This window comes from Heloderma suspectum, chromosome 5 (genome assembly GCF_057233095.1).
Source record: "Heloderma suspectum isolate Gila_16-S chromosome 5, 16-S_ref, whole genome shotgun sequence".
NCBI classification, from domain to species: Eukaryota; Metazoa; Chordata; class Lepidosauria; order Squamata; family Helodermatidae; genus Heloderma; species Heloderma suspectum.
In genome coordinates this window covers 156,654,328-156,681,801 of record NC_139462.1, presented here as the reverse complement: position 1 = coordinate 156,681,801, position 27,474 = coordinate 156,654,328, and the positions used below count along the sequence as shown (strand labels likewise).

Sequence of the window (27,474 nt, the reverse complement as noted above, 5' to 3'; positions counted from 1 at the left end):
AACATTCACTTTCCTCTGTGATTAAATTTCCCAGAGTCATATCAGGACCTCACATTGTCAAAATGTGGCAAGAAACACACCACACAAATCTATAGCAGTTCCCCACAAGGACATATAGGTACTCTTCAATCCAATCACCACCACTTAGTCACACACTGCCTGGTCTGTACAAACCTATGTGCATTGTGTGAGAGTAAGCCAGTGGCAGCTGGTGACTCCAGTTCCACAGGGTTAGGAACTCCATTAAAGGGTTTAGTTATCATCAGCCAAAACTTTAAAGGTGCTATCCAAGGTGCTGAACCCATTTTGGTGATAAGGTTCAGCACCTTGGATAGCATCTTTAGCGGTTTGGCTGGTGGTAACTAAAACTGAGAATGGAATCACCACCAGTCGCCACTGGAGCAAGCCCCACAGAATGCAGCGGGTCTTACCTCTCTGTAGGTATGACCAAACTGCATAGGACTGAACTCCAAGTTGTAGAGATGGATGGATCATTCTATTTCTGGTCCATGTCAGTTTCTCATGTGTTCAGTCATAAATCTCTTCTGCCCATTTTCTTTCATTTTTATTTTTTAAAAATCCACATGGATATTGAGAGTCAGTGTGGTGCAGTGGTTAGTGTTGGAATAGGATTGAGGAGACACAGGTTCAAGTCCCCACTTGGCCATGAAGCTCACTGGGTGAGTTTGGGTCAGAGACTGACTCTCAGCCTAACCTTCCTAACAGGCTTGTGGTGAGGATAAAATTGAGAGGAGGATGATAATATAGACCACTTTGGGCTCCTCAGAGGAAAAAATAGGATATACAAACAAAGATTTCCACTTAAATTGTACACATATGCCCCCCAAATACACCTTCTTGTAAGCATTTCCCCCTAAAATACACATCTTTGTGTACAATTTTTAGCCAGGAATTGCATCACAACATTCAGAGAAGTGCTCAGTCTGAAGGATAACTGTATTCCAATCTGTGTATTAGCCCAGGAAGTGTGAATTTGGTTGGTTCACTTCAAAACATAGATCAAATGAAATTGTCCAACATCTCTAGCAACTTCATATGCCCACTTCTTGATGACTTCTACACATATGGCTGTTATTCATCTCAACAGACTGGATGAGTAACATTCACCCTATGGGTATTTGTTTAGCTATTCATTCTGGCTGTCCACAGCATGAGCCTGGTCTCCTGTTTCTGATCCTATTTCCTGACCAATAGCTAAATATTTCACAAGACAACCAAGAACAACTAGCACTGAGTGATGACCAATTAGTAGACCCAAAAAAGATTGGGGGGGGGGAGAAGAGGGTTGCATTTGTGATTCAGACTAAATTTCATATTTATACTCTATGTTCATGAAGGTGATTAACAACGTCACTCTTATAAGCAGCAAAGCATTCAGTTTAAATAATGTCAATTTGAGTAAAATGTACATATTTTATTATTTTAATGTAGACCCTGCCTTTCTACATAAAGAACCCAAGAATCAACTTTAATCTTAATAAATATATCAAAGACAATTCTTTTATTTGATTGCCTAAGTGATTTTCTGACATATCTTTCTATTTTCATCACCTGAACATTTCTAAGGGACTAGGTTTGGGTTTACAACAGGAATTTCCACATCTATAGAATGTGAGCACAAGGAGCAGGTGAATGTCTCGGATTTCCTTTAAAAAGCTAGGCAAGTGGAGCCTCAGACAAGGCATGACATTTGGTCAATGATTGTACCTTTTATAATTAGAGGAAGAAATATCTAAACTACAGGTGTGCAATGATCCCCTGTTCTGACTTGGACCCCAATTCAGGGCTTCAGAAAATGACCTGATTTTGCTTGGACTGACTTGGGTTCAGTCCTCTTCTTCCCAGTACTGAACCCAAGTCAAGATTTGGAAAACAGAAGCTTTGTGCTTCTCATTGACTATCATGGGACATTTTAAAAAACCCATGGAGCTCATGGTAAAATGTGTCCCAGTGGAATGCCAATAGCTTCCCCAATGGAATGTCAGGAGAAACGGTGGGAGCCTTTCTCTTATGGTGATGTCTCTTAGCACCATGGCCCGAACGTTTATGCTGGTGCTGGGCTTTATCCCTTCTAGCTCTCTTCCCCAAGGATATGTTATATTCAGGTGAGGAGGAATCAGAAGGGGAGGGAGGAGGAAGAGGAATTGGACTACCTTCCCCTTTTTCTCTTGCACTGATGGAAACTTTGTCAGTTGCTTGGCAAGCATGGCTGCAGTTTCCTTTATAACCTCTTCGCTACTGTATCATCTCTGCCCGGCTCCAAGATCCCCGGCACCAACTGTTAATTTAGCCTCTCACTGATCTTTTAAGGGTTAGAAAGTTGTCCAGCTATGCCCTCTGGTGGAGACTGAGATGCACTCGACATGGTGGCTGTGGTGTTTCCCAACATTGCTAAGTTTCCCTCTTTCAGGCTTCCCTCTTTGCTGACGGACATAAGTTGCCTTATCCCCGCCCTATCCCCGTTGGAAAGAAGGGGAGAAAAAGGGAGGCTGCTTAATGACGTCTCTGCTTTCACTGTGCTCCCTGTGCCCCCATCTGAAAGTGAAAAGAAAAAAAGGGCTGCTTCTTCACTCTGCTGCCTCCCTTTCCTGATCTGTAAAATGGAGAGGACTGTAGGAGAGAGTACTCTGAGGTAGATTTCTTGGTCAAGTTGCTCAACCAGTTGAAACTGTGGGGCTTCAAGTGTTTCCCTTAAGGCCCAGCTGTTTCCCCTGGGCCTTAACAAACCAACCTTATCATCCTATCTAAGAACTGTCAGAGGGAACAGAAAAGATAGAAGTCACTGCTCTAGGTCTAACTCAGGAGCAAATGATAGTTAACCCCCACCCCCAACACACACTCATACAAACTCAGGTATTTATCATACATTGCTGGTCTTTGTGGTAATAGCAACATTTGGGCCCAATGTTTCTCTTAGCTAAACACTTTATGATGGCTGCACCATTTTAATTCTACCACCCCTGCCTTCATCTGGCAAGAAGTTCTGCTCAAATGTTCCAGCCAACCATACTAGTATGGCTGAGAATCATAAGCTGGAAGGGGGAAGGAGAGAGAAAAATCTCTCCCCCCACCATGGTGAAAAGCAGCCTGGAGGCACTTTGGGCTCAAAAGTTCATTCACTTTTTGGAGTGGCACAACAAAGACTACTGTAGCCATCTCTGAACTGGCAACCAGGCCAAACTGAATAGTTCAGTCTGAACTATCAGTTATGGTTCTAAAACACACAAAGGCTTTCAAAGCAACAATAGTGGGCAGCTAGGAAATTTCCATTTTAAATTGCCCAGAATGCCCTGGAGTGATGCTGCATCTAGGCATTGTGGGTAACTACAATGATGGCAGCTTACAGCCACGCACTGTGACAGCACTACTTCTTCCTACTGTGTTAACTGAGAAATTAATTCATATGAGGCAGTTATCAAAGGAACCCATCTCCAGTGATTCAACAGCAGAAAAAACACTGTAAGAGTGTAATCCTATGCAAGTTTAGACAGAACAAAGCCCTACAACTCCCAGCATGCCCCAACCAACATGGCTGGTTGGGGCATGCTGGGAATTGTGGACTTTGTTCTGTCTAAACATGCATAGGATTGTGCCCTTAATTAGTGCAATGAGCCTTATAAATCACTAATGCTTAATGTCCATTTATATTTCTAAATAAAGGACATTTAATAGTTAACAGTTATTGTATATGCAATCATAATTCATTCAAATGCGTAATAAACAGCCATAAAGTGAATAATATACTAACTGGTTTGCACAGGCCACAGTTTTGCTTAGAAGCAGGAAAGAGGTCTTAGAGCCACTTCCGTGGGTTCTCGAACTTTGAGGCTAATGATAGTCAGTTGGAGTGGCCTCAACATTCTGCCTTGCAACAACAGTGCCAATTAGTGGAAAGGGATGGGGTTCCAAATCAATCCCTTTAACAGGCATAGTTTCAATGCCTTCTGCCATCATGCCCAAATGCATTCAAATCCTGCAGATGTTTCAGAAATAATACCCATAGTGTGCCCACTGTAACTTCCAATGGGGTTTATTTATGTCCAGTAAGAATCATAGAATCATAGAATAGTAGGGTTGGAAGGGGCCTATAAGACCATCGAGTCCAACCCCCTGCTCGATGCAGGAATCTAAGTCAAAGCATCCCTGACAGATGGCTGTCCAGCTTCATTCCAGAGATATTTCATAGCATTATTCTACTATTATTCTACTAACAGTTACCATCATTTGTGGAACTAAGGGCTGACCTAGACTATTCATGCCATTAACAATTGTGTTATTTAAAAAATAAATAAATTAGTAAATAGCAGGTGGGCCGGGTGCTCTGGATCAGGGCCCTGGTGAAATGGGAGCTTTACTCCTGATACAAATATTTAATTTATTTTAAGGATTCCTATGTCTCATTTCAGAACTCTGAATTAATTCTACCAAAGTACCCCAGATAGCAGGTATGTGATCTGAATTGTGATGGCAGTGGGGCAAAGGATTATATCCATCTTCCTCCCCCCCCCCCACATTCCTGTTATTCATGCTTTAAAAATAGGGGTGGGCAAACATAACAGTGTTTGAGATCATTGAGGTTTTCCTAATTCTTCCTCAAAGCTCAGTTCACCTCATTTGCATTCTCAGATGCAAGCATCTTTTTTTCCTGATCAGGAAAAATGTGCATTTTTTAATCAGAAAAAGCATGCATTTTTAAAACTGTGCAGTTTTTCCACTTCAAAACTATACACATTTTTAAAAATGCACATTTCCCCCAGTCAAAAATATGCATTTACCTCCATAGTCTAAAGTGTGAAAATGCAGAGGGGGTGGGGTTGGACAAACACGCATATGTATATGTGTGCATTTGTGCAAATGTGCACTTTTGAATGCAAACACAAGTTCGGGAAATTGCAAACATTTCCCGAGAATTGTGTTCCTGCTCACGTTTGCATCTGGGATTGCAAACAGAACATGTTTGCATGATTTGCAAACAGGAACAAAATGGTCATACATCCCTATTTAAAAAACCATTCACACAATTCTGTTATCACATGGTATTTGATCATATGTGTTTCCTACTCCCAAACTAGACAGTTTATCTGGATATTGAGCCTGAATTCATACTTACAACGTTGGATTGTAGTTGCATTGGTGCACATCAATGAATGTGTGGTCAATTGTATGTAATACTAGATACTGACAAATGGATAGAATTTGAAATCATTGGTGCAGAACATAATTTATAATGATATGATGCACAGAAGAAGCAAGTTATTTTAAAATTAAAATGATGAAAAACAGCATAATTAACTCCTGGTGGATATAATTTAGAAAATGAGATAATTTGATTTCACACATGCCTACTTTACATGTTACTTTCAAAAAATTGGCAAATATTGGTATTTGCATAGACAGGGTAGTGGGTGTTCTGTTTTCTGAGAGCAAATGCATATAAGGCAAACCTATGGAATCAGGTCCAGATTTTACACTGCTTGTCTCAAAAATGTGTCCATATGTTACACTCCCCATTTTCACACAAATTTCAAGGCTCATATTTTACAGCTGACTTAAACTGCCTATATTATTTTAGCTTTGTAACTACTGAAATAAACTTACATTATTAAAATCTGTCTGTTTTCCATTCAGGTCCTGGACACAAAACACTGCTCACAGGAAACAGGGCAAGAAGCACCAACGGGTTGTGTCCCCTCACCGTTTTCAGAGCTTCAAGGAAATTACAGTTTGGGGTTTGAGAAACAGTTTTGTGAAGCACTGATCGGTATCCAGGACTTAGATGAAAAATAGAGAGATTTCATATGGTTTTTTGAGGGGAAAAATCTCATCTGTCAATTTCAACATGAAAGTTGAAACTCACAAAAATTCAGCTCTGCTGTAAAGCGGCTCTTGGATTTATGAATAGTTGACCTTGGCTGGTTCATACAGAACAACTCACATCCCAGATAGTATTGCCTGCCTAGGCCACATGGATTGATGAAGAAACAGGAGAGAAAATAATATGGTTCCTTGCCCTCTGATTTCTTTAACTCATTTCCCTGATCTTTCTTGCCTGACCTCTTATTATCTTCCTTTAATTCACCTGGAAGTCAGAAATCATATAAAGGAGAACAGTCTTCAGTATGAGAATGAGAAAATGTCTCTCACCCAATTAAAACATTCAAACCTAACTGAGGGGGAAATACCCAGAAAGTATAAGGAAAATGCTGTTTTTCCCCCAGATTGGGTAGACTAGAAGATTTTTGGGTCAGTGGGCACATTTGAAATTTTGATAGAGTATAATGGGCACTCTCACAAAATAGCGGCCATAGAAGGGGGCTTGTCCATTCACAAAACTGCTACCATGGTAGGCATGGCTGGTTACAAAATACCCATTTCCCAGAAGGCAACCTCATGAGACTAAAAGAAAAGTAACTTGCCCAAGAACCTAAATACAAAGCAGAGTTGGGAGTATGAGCTCCAAAACACAAAGCCATTCTTTTTGGAACCCAGTTTTCTGCTCCAAAAGCCATTTCACAGAAGGCAAACTGATGAGGCTCAGAGACAAGTAACTTCACCAAGAAACTTGAGTATAAGGCAGAGGCGGGTTCTGAGCACCAAATGCCAAATCACATGTTTGCCCCCCACAAAGCATAACACAAGACCCATTTCACAGAAGGCAAACTGGTGATGCTCAGAGAAACACAAACATCCCCTCCATACACACAAAAACTCAGGAAAAATTAACCACGGCAAAACAAGCAAACAGCTCTCTCTCTCTCTCTCTCTCTCTCTCTCACACACACACACACACAACATGCCAGAGCACACACACCCCTTTAGCACCACGGGAAACCCTCTACCACCACCACCCCAGCTTCGCTTTTGCTTTTGTCTGGGCAGCTGGGCTGTAGCCACCAACATTCTTATTTTCTAAGATTGCCTCTGGGACCCAAATGGGGCCCAGAAGCATTCTTGGAAATAAAAAGAGTGTGCTGGAGGCTGGAACTTCACTTTGCAGCATGACAGCCTCTCAGTTATTCATTGTTTCATTTAGAAAAAAAGAAAAGAAATTAAATTCAGAAGGTAAAGGGAGCTGGCTGGCACCAAGAAAGGTATCTGCAGGCACATTAGTGCTCCTAGGCATCAAGTTGGAGACCCCAGAGCTACAGAATCACTCTCCCTATTTTTGCCTTTTGGGGATGCGCTGCTGAAGTTTTGCCCATGCACATTACTCAGGTTGTCATTCTTCAGAATTTAGCCCTCTCCATAGGGTCTCTAGAACCTAAAGTGGGGATTAGGTGCCTCTTTACTCTCATGTGCACGGCATGTGAATGCATGCCCATGAACACTAAGACACAATGAAGTGCTTAGCTAGCCACTCTAGACACTGCAGCAACTGATTTGTAGTTTGAATTATTCTTCACATATTGAAGGGCAATTATATCTTTAACTGAACAAATAAAAACCTCAGCTAGTAAATCAGTGGAGGCAGCCTATTGTGTAAATTAATATAGCAAACAGATTCGAGTTTTTACTACTCTCACCTTTAGAGTCTTCTGAGCTATTCGAAAGAATGCAGAGTTTTTTTCTCTATTATATTCATTGAATTTCCCGAAACTGGATTTCCAAAGCCTCAGATTCCAAAATTCAGGTTTCCTCGGGATGGATGGACTCACATGTGCCCAGCTTTGGTGGGCACTTCCCGAGCCACTGCTGCTGCCCAGCCCTCCTTACAGCTCACTGCATGAGCTGGTGAGTCCCTGGCAAAGCCACAGGGCTGTCTGCCTTCGAGCCACCATTATCCACAATAATGGGGGCTTGGGTGGGGTCTTCTCAGAAGGTAATGCATGCCCTCCCCTCCTTGCAAGGAGGTGACAGCATGCAGTTGGCAGGCAACCCCGCCCGGCCTTTGCTGCCTGTCAAGCTTTCACGGGTTTCTTCCTTGCAAGGACCCTGTGAAGGCTTGAGTCAGGCAGTGGAGGCAGGAGTCACCCACCAACTGCACTGTCTCCCCTCCTTGCAAGAAGGGGAGAGTGCACAGTTTGAGGAGTCCCCGTCACCACGCACCAAATGCTCACTGTCTCCTCCTTGCAAGGAGGAGGCAGCGGGTGGTTGGCGCGCAGTGACGGGGACTCTGGGGGTCACCACTGTGCACACAATTGAGGCTCACCCTCTTCCCAGAGGAGGCCGAGATGCCATTTTACGCACAACGGTGGCAGCTCGCAATGAAGGCGGGCTGCTCCCAGATGCTTGCCAATCCCCAGGGTGCTCAGTGACTGGGTCTATCAGCACCCCATGGCTCAGTGAGTTGGGGTCCAGGGGGCGGAGGAAGGGGGTCCGCTGGATTCCTGGATCCTGCCGGGCGCTCGCAACATCCCTAAACCTTCCCCAAATTTAAAATTGATATAGTTCTATCCCCCAAAATGCCCTGTGTACAATACAGAGGCCCTGTGGTGTCTGTTGTCTGGGTTGATGTTTCAGAAGTCACATCTATACTATCGTGGGAAGTAAACATGGCAGCTGGTGGCAGCTACCAGAAAGCACACTGCTGCTTTCTGGTAGCATCAGTAAATTTCACATCACGCCCCCACTTCCAAAATAATTTCCTAAATGCTCCCCCCACACACACACTTTTGCAGCCTGTGAATGGGACTGAAAAAGCATGGGGGAGAGACAAGGACATTTCACCTGAGCCCTATAAATTCTTGTCTCTACAGAACTCAAGGAACTGTAATTCTGTAACCAAGGCTAGGGATTTGTCACACAGATCTCTTAGCACCCTTTACACACTATAATTCCCAGGATTGAGGGATGTTGAGACAGTTCAACTGGTTTAAACTAAAATAAGTGTCTTGTGTAGATCTAATCAGAGCAAACACTATATAATACTGCCAGGCCTTCATAATACCACACATCTCCCAAAGAGATAGGTAAGTCTACAGTTAAAAGCAATTCGACTAATTATATCTAGATGAAGTAAAAGTAAGTAATAGTAGATTGAAGATGTGTACTGAGTTCATAACTTGACTCAGTCGGCTCTGTAAATGGCATACTCTGGGGGACATGATGTAAATACACAGGAGGAGATGATAGATATATAGATGATGGATGGATGGATGGATGGATGGATGGGCAGCGTTTATGAATGCAAAGTTTTTTGACAGGAACAATATTTGGAGTCTATAGAAATTTGACCAAAATGAACTCTCAGTGAATTTCGCTATAGTTTATCTACATCTATCTACCTAACCACCTATCGGTAGAAAGATATACATACAAGAAAGAGAGAGGGGAAGGGCATAAGCTGAGATGTTATGCCAAATGACAGTTTGGGTTAAGCATAACTTAGATGCCAAACCATGACTGGCATTCCAGACATACAGGCAAACCATGGTTTGTCCAGTTTCCCTCTTCCCCCCATTCCCTGAGATCCCCCAGATTCTATCCCAAATAATCAAGAAAACAGAAGGAGGTGAGCATCCAAAGTAGATCACAAAGAAGAGAAATGAGTTCTCAGGATGCAAAAATAATGTTATTACAGGAAACCCATTTATTATAGGAAAAATAAAATTAGTTTTGCATCCTGAGAACTCGTTTCTCTTCTTTGTATCCCAAATAATTGCCTTCAAGCAGTGTCCCAAATCATGATCAGGATTGGCCTTCCCATGAGGTGGAGTAAATCTACCACCTCAGATGGCAGATGAGGAGGAGTGGCAGATTGTGTCCTCCCACCTCCAGGAGGGCCCCCACTGTCATCTCATGAGACACCATGGTGGGTAGGCATTCTCCCACTGAGGCAAATGCTGCAGCAGGAGACCAGCTTGCACAGCTCTCTGGAGCAGCTGCCTGCCTGATGCCCCAGTCTGAGGGGTCGCCCTGAGGATTTAAGCATGTGACCGCAGAAAAGTGGCCAGCACATCTCTCCAGAGAGTCTGGCAGGCCCAAATGCCTCACTCTGAGGGGTCCTTCTGCAGACTGAGGCTTTGTGGACAAGGTGGCCCTGGAGGCTACCTATGCCAAGATGGCACAGGCAGTTTCCACGGCCACCTTACCCACAATGGCTCGCTATGAGGAAGGACCTCTCAGAGTGAGGCACGGGGGCAGCAGCGTTGCAGGACATCTTGCACCACCGCTTGTTCAGGTGCAACACCAAACCACAATTTGCCCAAAGTAGCTTCAACTCATGGGTTTGGATCCAAACATACATGTGTGCAACTGGGCTGAAGGAAGTGGACTTCCCTGCCCTGAAAATGCTACACAGAGGGTCAGGAACCCTGCTCAATGGGGTAGTCTAGGGTGACGGGGGAACGGGGATCCCACAAAATCGGGTGGCGGCAGCATCCGTGAACAGAGCAACATTCATGGAAAGTACCTCTGCCCAATTTTCGGGGACTCCCATTCCCCTTCAGCCCTGGACAACACTGCCTGCCCCTTTCAGCAGGGTCCTAACCCTCTGTGTAGCATTTTGAAGAAGCTGGAGGGGCTGCCATGGGGAAGAGGGGACATGGAAGCCCACTTCCACCAGCCCAGTTCCATGCACCTAAATCTGGATCCAACCCATGTGCCCAACTTTCCCTCTCCTCCTGTTGAGAGGGGGAAGTAGGGGCCTTGTTTCAGTTGTCCTCCCCAAGCAGATAATCAGCACTGTCGAAACTGGCAATCCTTCCTTTGGTGTGATAGACATCAGCAGCTGAACACACAGCCCCAAATCAAAGATCCAGATAATGTATATGCTGCACCCTTTGTGTGCATGGTTCTTGATCCAGCTAACTGTGTGCGCCATCACTGGAAGGCTGCTGGATAAGCGCACCAGCCAGAGCTGGCTGCCTTTCTCAGTGTATGATGGGATGAGACACTTGTGATTAGCTTCACAAATGTACAAAATGCTTTTTGAACTGTAACTGAAACAAACCTTAGTTGAGCCTATTCACAGTACTAGCCATCCACAGTAGTTATTACTGTTGTCAGTAATAACAGGAAGTCCTGAATAGGCTCAACTAAGGTTTGTTTCAGTTACAGTTCAAAAAGCGTTTTGTACATTTGTGAAGCTAATCACAAGTGTCAGTAATAACAGGAAGTCCTGAATAGGGAATGCAGATGTGAACCTTCAGAACACACTAGTGAATTGGAGCCTCGGCCAATATAGATCATTGCCAATGTTCCAATTCACAAATATCTATAAAACACGCTATTTTTCAGTATAAAATTAACTACAATTCACCAAAGAAGTAAATGTAATTCACTATAAAAACAAGAGCTGAGCTGCAAGGATGGGTCCTTTTAATTAAATTTTTTGGTAGTGGCAAAAAAATGCATTCCTTTCAGCAAGTTCTGGGCACTGCTGAAACATGGCAGAAAGGTTTTTGTTTGTTTGTCTGTTTTCCATTAAGAGTGAGAGTAATGCTGATCCATGCATCATTGCCCTCACCCTGCATTGCTTGCATGTCATTGTCACGTAGTCAATTTTGGTTGGTTATCTTTCTTCAGATCTATGAGACAACCTTGACAAGAGTTCTCTGAAAGCTTTTTTAAGAATCTCCCTGAGGGAGGCAATTAATAATACATTGGGTGGAAACACATTGGGCTTCTTAAAGAATAGAACTATTTTTTCCAGCATCTTGAGAGTTTTTGGATCTGTTTTGGGTACTGTTCAGTTCTCTCATAACTTCCATGTTATCAATGCCCAGAAGGAGATGATCCTAAAACAATGGTGATGAAACTGCAACACATGGGGGGAAAGGCAGCAAACAAGGTTAACATGTGGGATGTTTCCTTCTCTGGAAAATTTTTTGCCCCCCTTCCAAAAGCACACCTACTGCCCTGAAAAGTGGATTGGGGAAATGCACAGCACAGTTTTTGTGGCAACAGAAGTATGCAGACAACCTATAAAAGTTGGAGCCTGGTAGTGTGAAAGTGTCAAATCCATATCCCTCCACATTTAATGTAATTTAAAGACTGGAGCTTAAGACTTAAAATTGCATCCATTTGTGCTCCAGTCTTGAAATTACTTCAGATAGGAAAAGGACCATGCTGAGATTATGGTACCCTTTTCTGAAGAGCAAATAGTCCTGATGCTTCAGTGAAGATCAACTTGCAAAACTGATAATTTGCCAACTCTAGCTCAGTGTTTCCTTCATGGTTTTGGTTAATTAGAAGTACCAACATTAATGAGATATTAATATTTTCCTTCACCAAGAGAAGACAAAAGACTGCAAGAGGTCAAAGATCATGAAGGATTATAAACTCACATTGTGTCTTTTCTGAAAAGACACAGAAGCTTTTGCTAAAACACACTTCAGACTACGGCAAGGAGGGTATTTTGGTCTGAACAACTTCCACAGAATTGAATTTCTTAATGAATAGGGTGGCTTTAGGGATCTATAATAGCTGTTCTTCCTTGTTGCTAGCTGCATGGTAGAATGATGAACATAATGAACTCTGGAAAGAAATGATGAAACTATCCCCAGATAGTAGAAGTCCAACAAAGAAAAGTGTGATGCATCTAAGGAGATTAATGTTGTGTATCACCACATTAAAATTCACTGCTTCTATAACTATGCAAGCCACTATAAATTGGTGCCCCAGTGAATGAGACAGCAGAAGAGAGCTATCACTGGCAGCAAAGTGCACTTAATCCCAATATTTTTAAAGTACTTTTAAATTAACACAAATATCCAACTGAAGACAGTTTCTCATTACAGTCTACCATTAATTAATTTGTACTGAGAGCCATTAACATTTGCAATTACAACAGAAAAAATGGAACAAAAAATACAGCTGCTCTTACCGTAGTGCAGCTTTGCCCAGCCTGGTACCTTCCAGATGTTTTGTTCTACAACTCCCAACATTCCTGACCATTGGCCATGCTGGCTGGGGCTGATGGGAGCTGAAGTCCAAAACATCTGGAGGGCACCAAGTTGGGGGAGGCTGCCTTAGTGTGTGTGTGTGTGTGTGTGTCTGTGTTGGAAAGCTTTAAAAGAGATTTGGGGCTAAGTATATGCACCTGATCTATGGAACCATCCACCAGCTCCAGAACTGTCAAATGAGCGTGGCAGTAAATTTACCTCTTCATGAGCCCATACGAGGACTTACCATTCTGTACATGCCGCTTCTGGTCTCCTGCTATAGGATTGGACTCTGTCTCCTTTTCCACCTGAGTTACAGTTTTCCCTTGAGAAGCATCATGTTTGCTACCACCAGTCTGACGAGTCCCATTTACATTACTCTTACTGGCTTCTGTGCTCTTGCTCTCTCCCGAATTCCCTTCTTTACTCTTCTCTGACTTGGTGGCAGTGGTTTCCTCAGTTGGCTTTTTTCCTTCATTCTCCTCTGTTTTCTTGTCATCTGTACCCTGTTGAGAATTCTCCTCTGTTTCTTTCTTCGCTTTTTCTTCTGCATCCTCAGCAAGAGCAAGGACAAAATGAACAGGAGGGAAAAAGAAAATCAATTAATGGATTTACCAGAAAGGCCTCTCTCATCTCATTTTTAGTTTCAGGATGCAGGTCCCCATCTTGGGCCTTCAAAGAATGGTAACAAATGGCACTCATAGTGAACTGTAATCTTGTTCTTGCTTGCCTGGAATTAGAGGTCCCATGAGGATCATGCCTGTGTAAATTAGCCCCTACAGCTGAATTATGCAAGTCATTCATCTTTTTTTACAATATGTAGCGTGCATAGCTGATTTGGATACATGCAATTCATGGAGGATGTCTATGAATGGCAGTTACTCATGACAGCTAAGTGGAACCTCCACATTCAGACGCTGAATGCCAGATGCTGGAGACATATGCCAGGGGAGGGCTATTGCCATCCGGCCTCCTTGTGAGCTTTCCAAAAGCATCTGGCTGGACATTGTTGGATCCTGGACCATACATGAATCCTTGGTCTGATCCAGCAGAATTCTTCTTATGTTCAGAAATGTCTCAAGTTGTGTACTCCAGCATTTATTGTATAATCATCATCACCATCTATAACAGAGGTGGGCAACTGTGGAGGGTTGGGAGGCCCAATGGGGGCTGCACCCTGGAAGCAGCAGCTACATTCCCAGTGATTCAGCTATGAAACAAGTTGTGTGGAGAGCGCACACTTTGTTTCCCAGAAGAATCGCATTCCCCTCAGCCCAAGCAATGTCATAACCTTTACTCTTAGACCTGGTTCATATGTAATGGCAATTCATGTGTTACTTAACCCACAAGTTCCCCAAATCTAGTGGGAGCGAGTGACCGCACTGTCACCAATGCACTCATCGCTTCCGCTTTCAATTAACAACCTACAATTGTCCTGTTCGTAAGTTGTTAGTGTGATATCCAAACCTGGATGCTCTGGGATGTTTAGGGGTTAAACAACCCAGAGTTAACCTGACAATGAATTGTGGGTTAACTCTGGGTTGTTTAACCCCTAAACAACCAAGAGTGTCCAGGTTTGCATATCACACTAATGACTTACGAACGGGGCAATCATAGGTTATTAATTGAAAGCAGAAGTGACAAGTGCACCAGAGGCGGTGCACTCAATTGCTCCCATTCATCCCACTCATTGTGACATGTGAACCAGGCCTCAGTCTGATTCTTCACTGTAGGGGGATCCCCACTGCTATCTCCTGTCAGTGACTGGAAATAACAGCAGGGGTTTCCCTCCTCACTAGCGTACAGTGGGGAGGCCCTGTAGGCCAGAGGTTTCCTATCCCTGATCTAAGGTGTACAGCTATTTCATGTACTTACAAGCTTCCCAACACCAAGCAATACTTCTATACACCTAGAATCAGCTCAGCACAGACCGACCGAGCACAATTCAGACTCCAGCTGGGTTACAGATACAATGCAAGAAGTGCATAAACTAAAGCAAGGCACATATATGTAGCAGATTAAGGAGACAGTCTAGGAAGCATTTAGAAGGCAGTCTTGAAGTTTTCTAGAATTTCTACATTCTGGAAAGAATTTGGAAGACAATCTGTAAAACATTACTCATTTTATAAACCAGAAGCACTGAGACTGGCACTTTATGCACACATGCATTATTCTGGGTATCTCCTGTCCTAGTTTGTGTGTGTGTGTGTGTGTGTGTGTGTGTATGTGTGTGTGTGTATATATATATATATATATATATATATATATATATATATATATTTCACATGCATGAGAATATAAAATAAATTAAATTAATTATATATTTTTAAAAACGGATAGAAGCCTGTGTTGGTGGCAAAACTGGTTGATTGAAAGTGGGTTAGGTTTATTAATCTGGAGCGATGTGGGCACCACAAGGCACTCACTTGAGTAACATAACCAATTCTGGAAAAGCCAGCCGGAGCCCCAGAAGAGTAGTGATGTGCAGATAAGCAAAACTCAAGCTCACCAAGGTTCTCCGAATTCCATCTCAAAGCTCATTCTTATTCTAGTTTGTATCTGATTGCAAGCTTTGTTTTTTTCTTTTCATGTGAAAATCTGTGTGTATTTTCATGCATATTTTTCCAAGTGTACACATCAATTATGTGCATCTTTGAAATGTATGCATTCTTCGCCCACTGATTGAAGTGTATTTGTGCATATTTTTTCAAAAGTGTGCATTCTTTTCATGAGTATTTTTCAAAAGTACACATGCTGTCAAACAGAATTTATTTGGTCCATGAATCACATTGCAATCTTGGAAATGTATGGACTTCAACTGCAGATTGCATCTGAGTCCATGTTCAGTCTGGAAGGTGTGAATTGGGTAGGGATGTACGAAAGTTCCGCCACAGATCTCGGGGAGGCCGAATGCCAGCACATTCGGCCCCCCAAAATCGGTGGCGGAATGGCCCGCCACCCCCCCGCCACGCCCCCCCCGGGACGGGACTTACCTGGGGCGGATCTTCCTGGCGGCGGCAGCTCCGGCGGGGGCTCCGGCGGCAGTGCAGCAGCAGTGGCTGCGGCGGCCGGTCTTCCAACTGGCCGCCGCCGCTGCCATTTCCAGGTTTAAAAAAACAAAACAAAACGTGATAGGCTATGTAAAGATTTACGTAGCCTATCACGGCTAGATTTTAAAAAAACACCGTGATAGGCTACGTAAATCTTTACATAGCCTATCACGGCTGACTTAAAAAAACAACAACGTGCGTACGCAAATGGCGGCGCCCATGGCCGCCGCCATTTGCGTTCCTTATTTTGGCACGTCTTAGTCTACGTAAACATTTATGTAGACTAAGACAGCAAAAATAAGGGGAACGCAATTAGCGTAAGGCTAATTAGCTATTTGCATTCCCCTTATTTTCGCCATCTTAGTCTACGTAAATGTTTACGTAGACTAAGACGTGCCAAAATAAGGAACGCAAATGGCAGCAGCCATGGGCGCCGCCATTTGCGTATGCGCGTTGTTGTTTTTTTAAGTCAGCTGTGATAGGCTACGTAAAGATTTACGTAGCCTATCACGGTTGACTGCAGGGATGCAAATGGCGGCTATGGCCGCCGCCATTTGCGTCCCTGCTAGCCAGCGTCCGGATGACCGGCTGCTGACAGAGCCGGCCGGCGGTTCCACAGAATCGCTGCAGAGCACAGCCGGCCGGCCAGGATTCCGGGGGGGGGAGGAACGGAGCGCCTCCCCCCCAGCGAGGATTCTGGGGGGAGGGACGGAACGCCTCCCCCCGCGCCATCAGCATAATCCCCGAAAGGTAAGTGATTTTCGTACATCCCTAGAATTGGGTAAATCCTGATCGAACAAACTGAAAAGAATTTCTCATAATCCCTACAGAAGAGTTCTGTTTTCTTTGTGGAGGACTATTTACATCCACTCCTTTCCCTATAGTCTATGTCAGCCTTCCCCATCCCGATGCCCTCCAGAGGTTTCAGACTATAACTTCTAGCATTCCTGACTACTGGTCATGCTAGCTGGGGCTGATGGGAGTTGAAAGGCAAAACATCTGCAGGGAACCAGATTTGGGAAGTGTGGTCTATGTGATGTTTTGTCCCAGCCCAATTTTCCTGTAGATTCACTTATTCAATTATTGCCTCTACCACCAATCATACAGCTCATTGTTCTGCTGCTTTAGCTACCCACTTGGTACCCGCCCCTTGGTACCCGCCCCCCACCACATACTTGAGTCACACCCCATCTTCCCAACTGCATGTAGCTTTACTGTCATGAGACCTTGTGTGAACTTTTCCTACAGCCTCCTTTTCTTCACCTTGCTGTCTTGCTAGGTTTCTATTTTGTCCACCCTCCTTTCCCTTCAGCAGTGCTGCCACTGTGCTCCCTGCCTCTTGATATATCTTCTCACTTGGCTTACTGTCCTCAGTTTACCCTGGAGTGGTAACAAAGCAAAACAAAAAAAGTACGCTTAAGTCAGGATGCTGCATAGAAAATTAACTTGAATGAGAGAAGGTAGGAAGAACTTCTTTTTTAATTACTGGTTTTCATTCACACAAAAAAGCCATTTCCCAGCATTCTGTGACACTCTAGTGTGACCAAGAAATAAAGCCCAGGATGGGTTCATGAAGCTAGGAGCAGGCTTCAGTCATAGTAGATGAAATCGCCACCCTATGGTTTCCCTGAGTATTTTTGGTTTCCCTCTGTATTTTTCCCCATGTAGGTAAATTGTTGCCATTCAACTAAAGTACTGCATTTGGAGTGAACTGTAAACAAAACCTCCCCTCCTCCCTGACCCTGGCTCACTGACCTGGCCTCTGACTGGGATTCCACAATGGGGTGCAAATGTCTCTGTGCACAAAGTGCACAGAAGATATGCTCTAAATACCCAAGGGCCTTTGCCATATGGAAGCCTTCCTCTACACACACACACATACATCACCCATCATAATGATGGGTATTTTGCTTGTTATAATTAATGAATTCTCTTGTTATTACCTTTGGTTGCTTGTGCTTTCCACTTCTCTCGGTTTTGTTGCACCACCTCAGTCCAGGTGGTTTTAAAACATTTGAAGTCCACAGTGAGTATGGAACAGTTGAGTGAGGCACTTCCTTCTGATCCAGTGCTCTTGACACTTGATCTTTTAACTTCTGAGGGGCTGATGCTATTCAGACTAGGATTGCATAATATAACAGGAGTCATTATTTTTTTACAGCAAGACCCAGAATGTAGATACTAAAGGTATTGAATGAATGAAATGTCTAGCTTGGCCTGTCTTGCCTTTCGGCCTTTGAGGATTGCTATCCATCTTCTCACTCTGGGCTGTATTCCAACCTTATTTGATTTAAGCCTACCTGTTCTGGGCTGAGAAGATGCCTGTCGCTTTGTGAAAAACCTGAACTCTTTGGAGCATCAGATCTACCTGGGTCCTGAGTCTGTTCCCCACTGTTGGGCAATTTCCAAGCAAGAACTGAGTTGGTTCAGACATGGAACATGGACGCCTCATTAACTGATGTTTGTAGTGAAGAGACAGTCAGATAACCATTTCATCATGAGCAATGGCGATCTGGATTCCTCCAGCCCATTTCTAGAGACACTAGGTAGGTCATATGAATCTGCCATCATTCCAAATCCAATGTCTGCTTTACAAGTCCAACCATATTGTATGCAGTGGGCCTGCAATATCTAAAGTAGATAATATGTATATTGTGTGGGAAATTGTGCAGAAGAATTGATCACAATCAGACTAAGGTATTGTTCTTCTACCTAATATTATCCATTTAACAGTCATATTATCTCTCTCAGTTGGCATAATGTCTTAGTCACTACCAAACATGAGTTGACCACTGTATACAACAGCTGGATAATGCTCAAAATATAGGGGACTTTAGTGTATCCTTCTAATTTTATCCAACCTTCTAGTTGGATAAGCCACCTATTGGGCCATATGTTATATGAATATCTCTTAATTTATCTCCTGAATTTACTCCAAATACAACTAGGTTATCAGCACAATATATGAACTAATGATAATGAACTACATTTCATGGCCTATCAAGCATCGCTATGTTCTTCCTCCTCTGCCCAGAAAGAGAATCAGACACAGATTGCTAACCATAGTAACTATAAATGAAAGGTTCTGTGGAGCTCCATGTGTGTTAGGCAGGGGTGGGCAACTGCCAATTTACAGCCTCCGGACCCACCCCTCAAGGGCCACATTCTTGTTGACACTGCCACGCTGTTGAAATTTGGCAGCATGGCAGTGAGAAAAAAATTGGCTGTTTGCTGCTGGATTTTAGCGGCAAACCACAGCAGAGGCCAAAAAGGGACAAATTTACTCCTGTCATGATTTGCCACTGACCGCCATTTTTTTCTTGCTGCCGCATTTTTTTGCATTTGCATTTTTTTCTTGTTTTTTTTTTCAACAATGTAGCAGTAGGGGCAGTGGTAGGGCTTGCTCTAGAGGCCATGGTGCCTCTAGAGCATGCTGCCCTCATGCTGCATATTGTGGACCCCTGTGTAAGGGCTTCTTCCACAAGAAGATAAACTTTGGGATATGGCATGAACATTCTACATTATTCATGCCCTTCCTATAGGAGAGAATTTCCTGTGCACACGGGGCTCCAAATTATAACCACTGAGTACAAATCAGAGAATTCTGTTTAAATCTGGAGCTGAGCTCCCATTGCAAAATGAACATACATACTGACCTGGACCGCCTAAACCCTGACATGCCAGAGTGGGAGGCTTCCTCAATGAGAGGTGTTACAATCTTCTCTGTCATGTCAGTCAGCACAGTGAAAGTGGGCTCCACAATGAAATCAATAAAACCTGAAAAAGACACATAGTAGAACCAAATGTGGAAGGGGAGGTCAACATGGAGGTCAATATATTTATCAAAACAGATAAATAGACAAATACCTGCAGCAAACATATAGAATGCAGTCAGAGGGGATGTGCATCTGGTAATAGGTGTTACCATCTCATTGTACAGTACTTCTTTAAATGATGAAATAAAGTGTTGCAAGCAACTCAGCATAAGGCAGGTGGGACTAATCTTGTTTTGTGTGGGTTTTGTGGGAATCTGAGCCAATTTTTTAGTACAGCTGGTGATGACCCAACTTGGAGGTTGAAATCTAAGGAAGCACTGTAATAATAAAGCCATAATAAGACTTCATAGTCAAGGATGTGCAAAGAGAAGTGGCACATAGATTCCCTTGAACTTTCTCATTCTAAACTTTGCATCTGATTTACTGGGAAATTATCAGAGGTAATTTCATGTATTTTCTGTAAATCAAATTTGATGTTCAGTTATTAGGTTGTTTTGGATGAATAATATAATAGCAAAAAGCAGCTACTAAGAAATGCTTAATATCAAAAGTATCTTGTGGTATACAGTGCATATTTCAAAGCAGTAAAATTGGAAACCCATTTTCATGCATTATCCACCATTTGTAGAGAAAATTAAAGAAATTGGGTACTATGTTACTGAAATGAGAAGCACCATCGTTAAAAATATGGCCGCTAATGTCAAATGTAATTATGATTTCACATAATCCACTTATTTAATTTAGTTTGCATGAGACACAGAGCCCACTTCCGATCACCTAGGATTCATTATAACTTTGCTTTTCTATCAAGAAATGAGAGTAATCAGAACTATTTAGACTCAGCAGTGGTTCCCAAGCCACATTCCATGGATTGTTGATCATCTGTGTAATAAAGCCTGTACTGGCAGCCTCATTTCCCCATTTCTCTCTGCATTTCACAATCTCAAAGGGCGGTCACATATCTGAAGGAGTACTCATTCAGCAGACGCTAAAGGCCATTTCACACATTACGTTTTTAGGTGTACAGCTATGGTTTTTAGAGCATACACCTAAAAAATGTAATATGTTAATGAAATAACCACATGTTTGGAAATATGGGAAACATACAGGTATACCCATGATTAGGGATGGGAAAATGAGCAATGCTCCTGCTCATCTCTGTTGTCCACCTCGATGCTCCTCTCACCTCATTTTTGTTCCCGAACATGAGCGACGTCTTTTTTTTTTCCAAACAGGAAAAGTGTTCATTTTTGGCCATGAAAAATGTGTGCTTTTCCAAGCACATCCCCAAATACACACTTTCCTTCCATAGGCTAAAGCATGAAAATGGGGCGGGGGGCTGAATGCACATTTTTGGAAGTGTGCACTTGTGGACGTGTGCACTGTCAAACATGAATGCAAGCTTGAGAAATTGCATAACGTTTCCAAGAATTGTGCTCCTGTTTGCATTTCGGGTTGCAAATGGGATATGTTCGCATGATCTGCGAACAAGAACAAAACGTTCATATATCCCTACTCATGATGAGAAAGCCAGGACTAGAACTGACCCCAAGTCCCCTTGAGCATAATATAACTTACTTCTGCGTAAACATGTCAAGGACTGCATGAGGCACACAGAATATTTTAAACAGGATTTCCATGCACAATGTGCAATGAGTATGGACAAAGGGGAGCTTAAATCCTTACATGGCAGCTGTAATAGGATTATTGGGCTACCTACCATTCAGGGACTCAAAAAAGGAAGCCATAAATACCCATCATCATCATCATCATCATCATTATTACTACTATTATTATTCCCACTTTTACAGAAGCAGCTTACAAAATGTATAAACAAAACCACCATAAATACACCAGAAACCAGCAAAACAAACCCTAAAAGCATAAAATAGCACCAATAAGATGGCATATCTGTTATAAGCAAAGCAAATCTTAAAAGCAGTAGACCATAGGGATGTCAGAGAATTCCGCCATGGATCCCAGGGAGGCCGAATTCCAGTGAATTCGGCCCCATGGAATCCATGGCGGAACGGAGCAACCCGCCCCACCACCCCGCAAAAGCCCCGCGAAATGGAGCCTACCTGGCTGCAGCTCCGGTGGTGGCAGCGGCGGCTCCGGCGGCGGCTCCAGCGGTGGTTCTGGTGGCAGCTCCAGCAGCTCCACCTGCTGCCAGGCTGCGGCCGCAAATGGCGGCCACTATGCCGGCCACCATTTGCATCCCTGGCAAGCCGTGATAGGCTACGTAAGTATCTATGTAGCCTATCACGGCTCAGGGAAGGGATGCAAATGGCGTAGCCACCATTTGCAGCCATGTCTTTAGCCATGATAGGCTATGTATATATTTACGTAACCTATCACGGCAAAAGATAGGGGCGCAAATGGTGTAGCAGCCACCATTTGCATCCGTGCCTTTAGCCATGATAGGCTATGTATATATTTACGTAGCCTATCACAACTAAAGACACAGACACAAATGGTGGCTGCTACGGCGGCCGCCATTTGCATCCCTGAGCAGCCCAGTGGCTGGATGTCTGACTGCGGGCGGCCCCGGCCGGCAGCTCTGCGGAGTCGCCACGGAGCAGAGCCAGTCGGGGAGGATTCTGGGGAGAGGGACGGAGTGCCTCCCGCCCTCCAGCAGATGCCACCACCGGAACAAGGTAAGGGATTTGTACATCCCTAGTAGACCATAAGACATTAAAATTTTCTGAAATATAAAAAGGTATTCCATGCATGTCTAGAAGCAAACAAAGAAAAACCCATGGGCCTGTCCCTTGTACCCATCCACCCCTCTAACCCAGGGATGTTGAACCTCTTTCAGCCTAAGGGCCAAATTCAATTGTGGAGAAGCTCTCAGGAACCACATTCCAGTGGTGGGCACAGCCAAAGGCAAAATGAAGCACGGCCGAAAACAAAAGGTTTAGGACCAAAATACTAAAAAAAAATACCAGTGTACTTTAGTTTAAAGCTCTTACAGCCAGTAACCAAGCCTTAGGAGACGCATTTCAACCTCTTAGAATGGGGAAAAACTTGTAAAAGCCATGAAACTACCAAACAATCAGCAGTTGGGAAAAGGGGGTGTGGGCATCTGGGGAACTCAGTGGGGTAGATTGAGACCCCAGTTGGCCTGAATTTGCCCCTTGGCCCTGACGTTTTTCACTCTAACCACACAAAATAGGGCAGAGTGGAGTGCCTCCCAAATTGATCTGAATGCCTGAGCAAGTTCAGAGGAGAGGTGGTGGTTCTTAAGTGCTTGAAAAATTAACACCAGCAGTTCAGATGGAGCCCAGAAGCAAATAAGCAACCAGTGTAGCTGGAACAGGACTGAAGTTGTATGTTCCAATCACTGTGTGGTCTAGTGGATGCATTTTGGACGAACTGTAGTTCCTGAACTGTTTTTAGGGGCAGATCAACATAGAAAGCATTGCAGTAATTCTGCCTAGAGGTAACAAGGCCCCTCCAGGAAGTTCCTGATGTGTGGCGGATAACTTCCTCCTACAGAAAGTCGAGGAAGGAACTAGAGGATCGGCTATCCTTGACTTGATCCTAACCAACAGAGATTACTTAGTGGATAAAGTAGCAGTTACAGGAACTCTAGGGGAAAGCGACCATGTTGTACTTGAGTTCTTGGTTCTAAGGGAAGCAAAAGCTGAGTGTAGTCAAACGCGTACCCTGGATTTTAGGAAAGCTGATTTTAATAAACTCAGAACAATGATCAGTAAGGTCCCATGGCAAGCGACGCTAACGAGAAAAGGAGTCCAAGATGGGTGGGAGCTTTTAAAAAAGGAAATTCTCAAGGCACAATCACAAACAATTCCTACAAGAACAAAAGGTGGAAGACAACAGAAGAAGCCAATGTGGCTTCACAAAAAGCTTAGGGATGACCTGAAAACAAAAAAGGACACATATAGGAAGTGGAAAGAAGGCCAAGTAACAATGGAAGAGTACAGGCAGATAGCACAGAATTGCAGGGATGGCATCAGGAAGGCTAAAGCTGAGAATGAGCTGAGGTTAGCAAGGGATGTTAAAAACAACAAAAAGGCTTTCTTCAGCTACGTGCATAGTAAAAGGCACAGTAAAAGGCATAGTAAAAGTAAAAGAGGAAAGAAATGGTGGTTCAGCTATTAAATAAGGATGGCAAAATGATAACAGATGACAAAGAAAAGGCAGAGGTGCTCAATTCCTACATTGGCTCAGTCTTCTCCCAAAAGAGGGTCTATGACCCCCCTGGCAAAGGCGAAGTACAGGCTGAAGGGACAGGATTGCAGTTTGAGATCGATAGGCATATGGTCAAGAAACACCTAATTACTTTGAATGAGTTCAAATCTCCAGGGCCAGATGAACTGCATCCTCGAGTAATAAAGGAACTGGCAGAAGAACTCTCAGAACCGCTGTCTATTTCCTTTGAGAAATCATGGAGGACGGGGGAAGTGCCAGATGACTGGAGGAGGGCTAACGTTGTCCCTATCTTCAAAAAGGGTAAAAAGGAGGAACCTGGGAACTACAGACCAGTCAGTCTGACATCAATCCCTGGGAAAATTCTGGAGCAGATCATAAAGCAATCCATCTGGAAGCACCTTGACAACAATGCTGTGATTACTCGAAGCCAACATGGATTTGTCAAAAACAAGTCCTGCCAGACAAATCTGATCTCATTTTTTGATCAAGTAACCTCCCTTGTAGACCGTGGGAATACTGTAGACATCATATACCTCGACTTCAGCAAAGCTTTCGACAAAGTGCCCCATTATATCCTGATGAGCAAACTAGCTCAAAGTGGGCTAGATGAAACAACGATCCGGTGGATCCACAGTTGGCTACAGAATCGGACTCAAAGAGTGCTTATCAATGGGAACTTCTCAAACTGGGGAGAGGTAATGAGTGGGGTACCGCAGGGCTCAGTCCTGGGCCCAGTGCTCTTCAACATTTTTATTAATGACTTGGAGGAGGAGGTGCAGGGAATGCTGATCAAATTTGCAGATGACACCAAATTGGGTGGGATAGCTAATACTTTGGAAGACAGAAACAAAATTCAAAGTGATCTGGATAGACTGGAGCTCTGGGCAGAAAACAACAGAATGGCATTTAATAGGGACAAATGCCAAGTTCTGCACCTAGGAAAAAGAAACCAAATGCACAGTTACAAGATGGGGGATACATGGCTCAACCACACTACAGGCGAGAAGGATCTTGGAATGGTTGTCGATCACAAGCTGAATATGAGCCAACAATGTGATGTGGCTGCAAAAAAGGCCAATGCTCTTTTGGGCTGCATTCATAGAAGCATCGCTTCCAAATCCCGGGAAATACTAGTTCCCCTCTACTCAGCACTGGTTAGGCCTCATCTGGAGTACTGTGTCCAGTTCTGGGCACCACACTTTAAGAAGGATGTACACAAAGTGGAGAGGGTTCAGAGGAGGGCAACAAAGATAATCAGGGGGCTGGAAACAAAGCCCTATGAAGAGAGATGGAAAGAACTGGGCATGTTTAGCCTTGAGAAGAGAAGACTGAGGGGAGATATGATAGCACTCTTCAAGTACTTGAAAGGTTGTCACAGATAAGAAGGCCAGGATCTCTTCTTGATCATCCCAGAGTGCAGGACATGGAATAATGGGCTCAAGTTACAGGAAGCCAGATTCCGGCTGAACATCAGGAAAAACTTCCTGACTGTAAGAGCAATACGACAATGGAACCAATTACCTGGGGAGGTGGTGGGCTCTCCCACACTGGAGGCATTCCAGATGAGGCTGAACAGCCATCTGTCAGGGATGCTCTGACTTGGATTCCTGCATTGAGCAGGGGATTGGACTCGATGGCCTTGTAGGCCCCTTCCAACCCTACTATTCTATGATTCTATGATTCTATAACAAGAGCATGAATGTGAGTTCTATCTTCTCTGTGAAAAGTTACAGCTGGCAAACCAGCCCATGCAGGTAAAAGGCACTCCTTGCTACTGCTGCCACCTCTACATCTGGGGATAGTGCTAGGTCCAGGAATAGCCCTAAGTTGCATATTTGTTCAGGGGAAGTATAACCCTATCTAAAACAGGTTTCACTCCCTCTCCCAAACTCATCATTTTTGGCTCACAACCAGGCACCTGTCTACATGGCTCTCTACTCTTGAATAATTAGGGATGTCCACCACCAGGAAATCTGGTCCTTTTGGGGCTCGCTGGACTTCCACGGGGTGCCCAACTCAGCTTGCTTTTGTGAGCTGAGCAGTTTTCCTGATTTTTTCTGCCTCAGCCATAATTTGCGCAAATAGAGATTTGCACAAATTATGGCCACAAATTGTTCAATTTTGCATAATTTGCACAAATTCTGGCTGTAGTTTGCTCACATTTGCACAATTAACAGCTGAAAGTTGCACAGATTGTGCAAATTTGCAGCCAAAATGTGTGCAAATGTTCTTTTACGCAAAAAAAAATAAAAATTATGGAAATTCTGCCAGCTGGTCCAACTCAGAAGACAGAAAGGAGTCCGGGGGGCTGAGCTGACAAGAGCTTGTTGGGCTCCACCACCCCCACTCAAATTCCTCTGACATCCCTATGAGTAATGCCTGAGCCCTCCACTGGTTATTTCAGCTAGGCAGTTGAGATGTCCGAAAGGAATCAGCAAATCCCATCTTCTTTGCTTTATGGGACAGTCAACCTGTGACTGAAGCCAAAAGGATACAGGCCCAAACAGCAACAAACTGCAAAAACCACAACAAGTGGTCCACAAACTGTCTTCCTGATTTCACTGCCCCAGAGGTAGGTAGAAGTTAGATCTCCAGATGTTTTGGATTTCAACTCTTAGACACCCCTGCCAGTATGGTCAATGATCAGGAATGCTGAGAGTCAAAGTCCAAAACATCTGGAGATCTACTTTCTGCCCACCCTTGCTCTACAAGAGCTCCTATGAGATCATCTTTTCCCCATCTCAGTGTTACAATTACTCAGCTGATGAGACTTAAAATGGAAGCAGCAAGCCACCCCTCTCTCCATTCCAGAGTGGGAACAAACTCAAGCACTTAAAGGAATGCATAATGAGGGGAAAGACCATTGCTGTCAGCAGCAGCCAGAAGTTTTAAAGCTGAGAGCGGAGAGCACATAATGGCCCATAAAACACTGTGGGTGGCCAATGGTGTGGTTTTGGGAGCACCTAGGATATAACTTTCTGTCCAACATTCAAAAGGAATCCACAGGCCTGCTATTTAATACACAGCAGGTTCAGACATTTCCATCTGATCGTCAATATTTGCCCAGTATGTTATGAAATTGTGGGGTTTCCTCCTTGCCAGGCAAAGGGCAAAAATGAAAGCATGTCACTACACTAATCAGCAGAAAGAGGCACTGATGACAACAAGGAGCAAAATCTCCAATCAAACCAGCCTCCTACAGCCTCAGACAGAAGGAAAAGCTTTTACATCTTCTAAACCTCCTGTTGAGTAACAGAAATTTTTTGGCTTGGCATTCTACTGCAATTTGGTCTGAATGATGAGAAAGCCGACTGGCTTTCAGATATCAGCACTGGACTCATGGCAAAACACTTAGAACAGAAACAGGCATAGGCATTTAAATTGATTCATTTCACCCAGAATACAACACACTAAGGAATTATTATTCTGACCTTTACTGAAAACTTTTCATCATCAAAAAAAACACCTCAATAACAAGGTCCTCTTTTGTTGTTGTTGTTGTTTTAAAAAAATGTTATCAGCATGTCATCAACATCCCTGAATCCTAAATCCTTGAACACATTTCTCAGAACATAGGAGATAGCTTGGGGAACATTAGAGAGAGCTAATGGGAAAGTCAGGAAAGAA

At 43.6% G+C, this 27,474-nt stretch overlaps 1 protein-coding gene across 1 annotated transcript in view; it reads right to left on the bottom strand.

The window, feature by feature from the left end:
* PDE1C (phosphodiesterase 1C) overlaps positions 1-27,474 on the bottom strand; it is a 257,158-nt gene that overhangs the window by 35,486 nt on the left and 194,198 nt on the right. The window contains exons 13-15 of the mRNA XM_084859810.1: positions 19,552-19,672; positions 17,839-18,014; positions 13,093-13,392 (exon numbers count right to left, since the gene is read on the bottom strand). Coding sequence (XP_084715936.1) covers positions 13,093-13,392; positions 17,839-18,014; positions 19,552-19,672 — 597 coding nt within the window. The remainder of the gene's footprint in view (positions 1-13,092; positions 13,393-17,838; positions 18,015-19,551; positions 19,673-27,474) is intronic.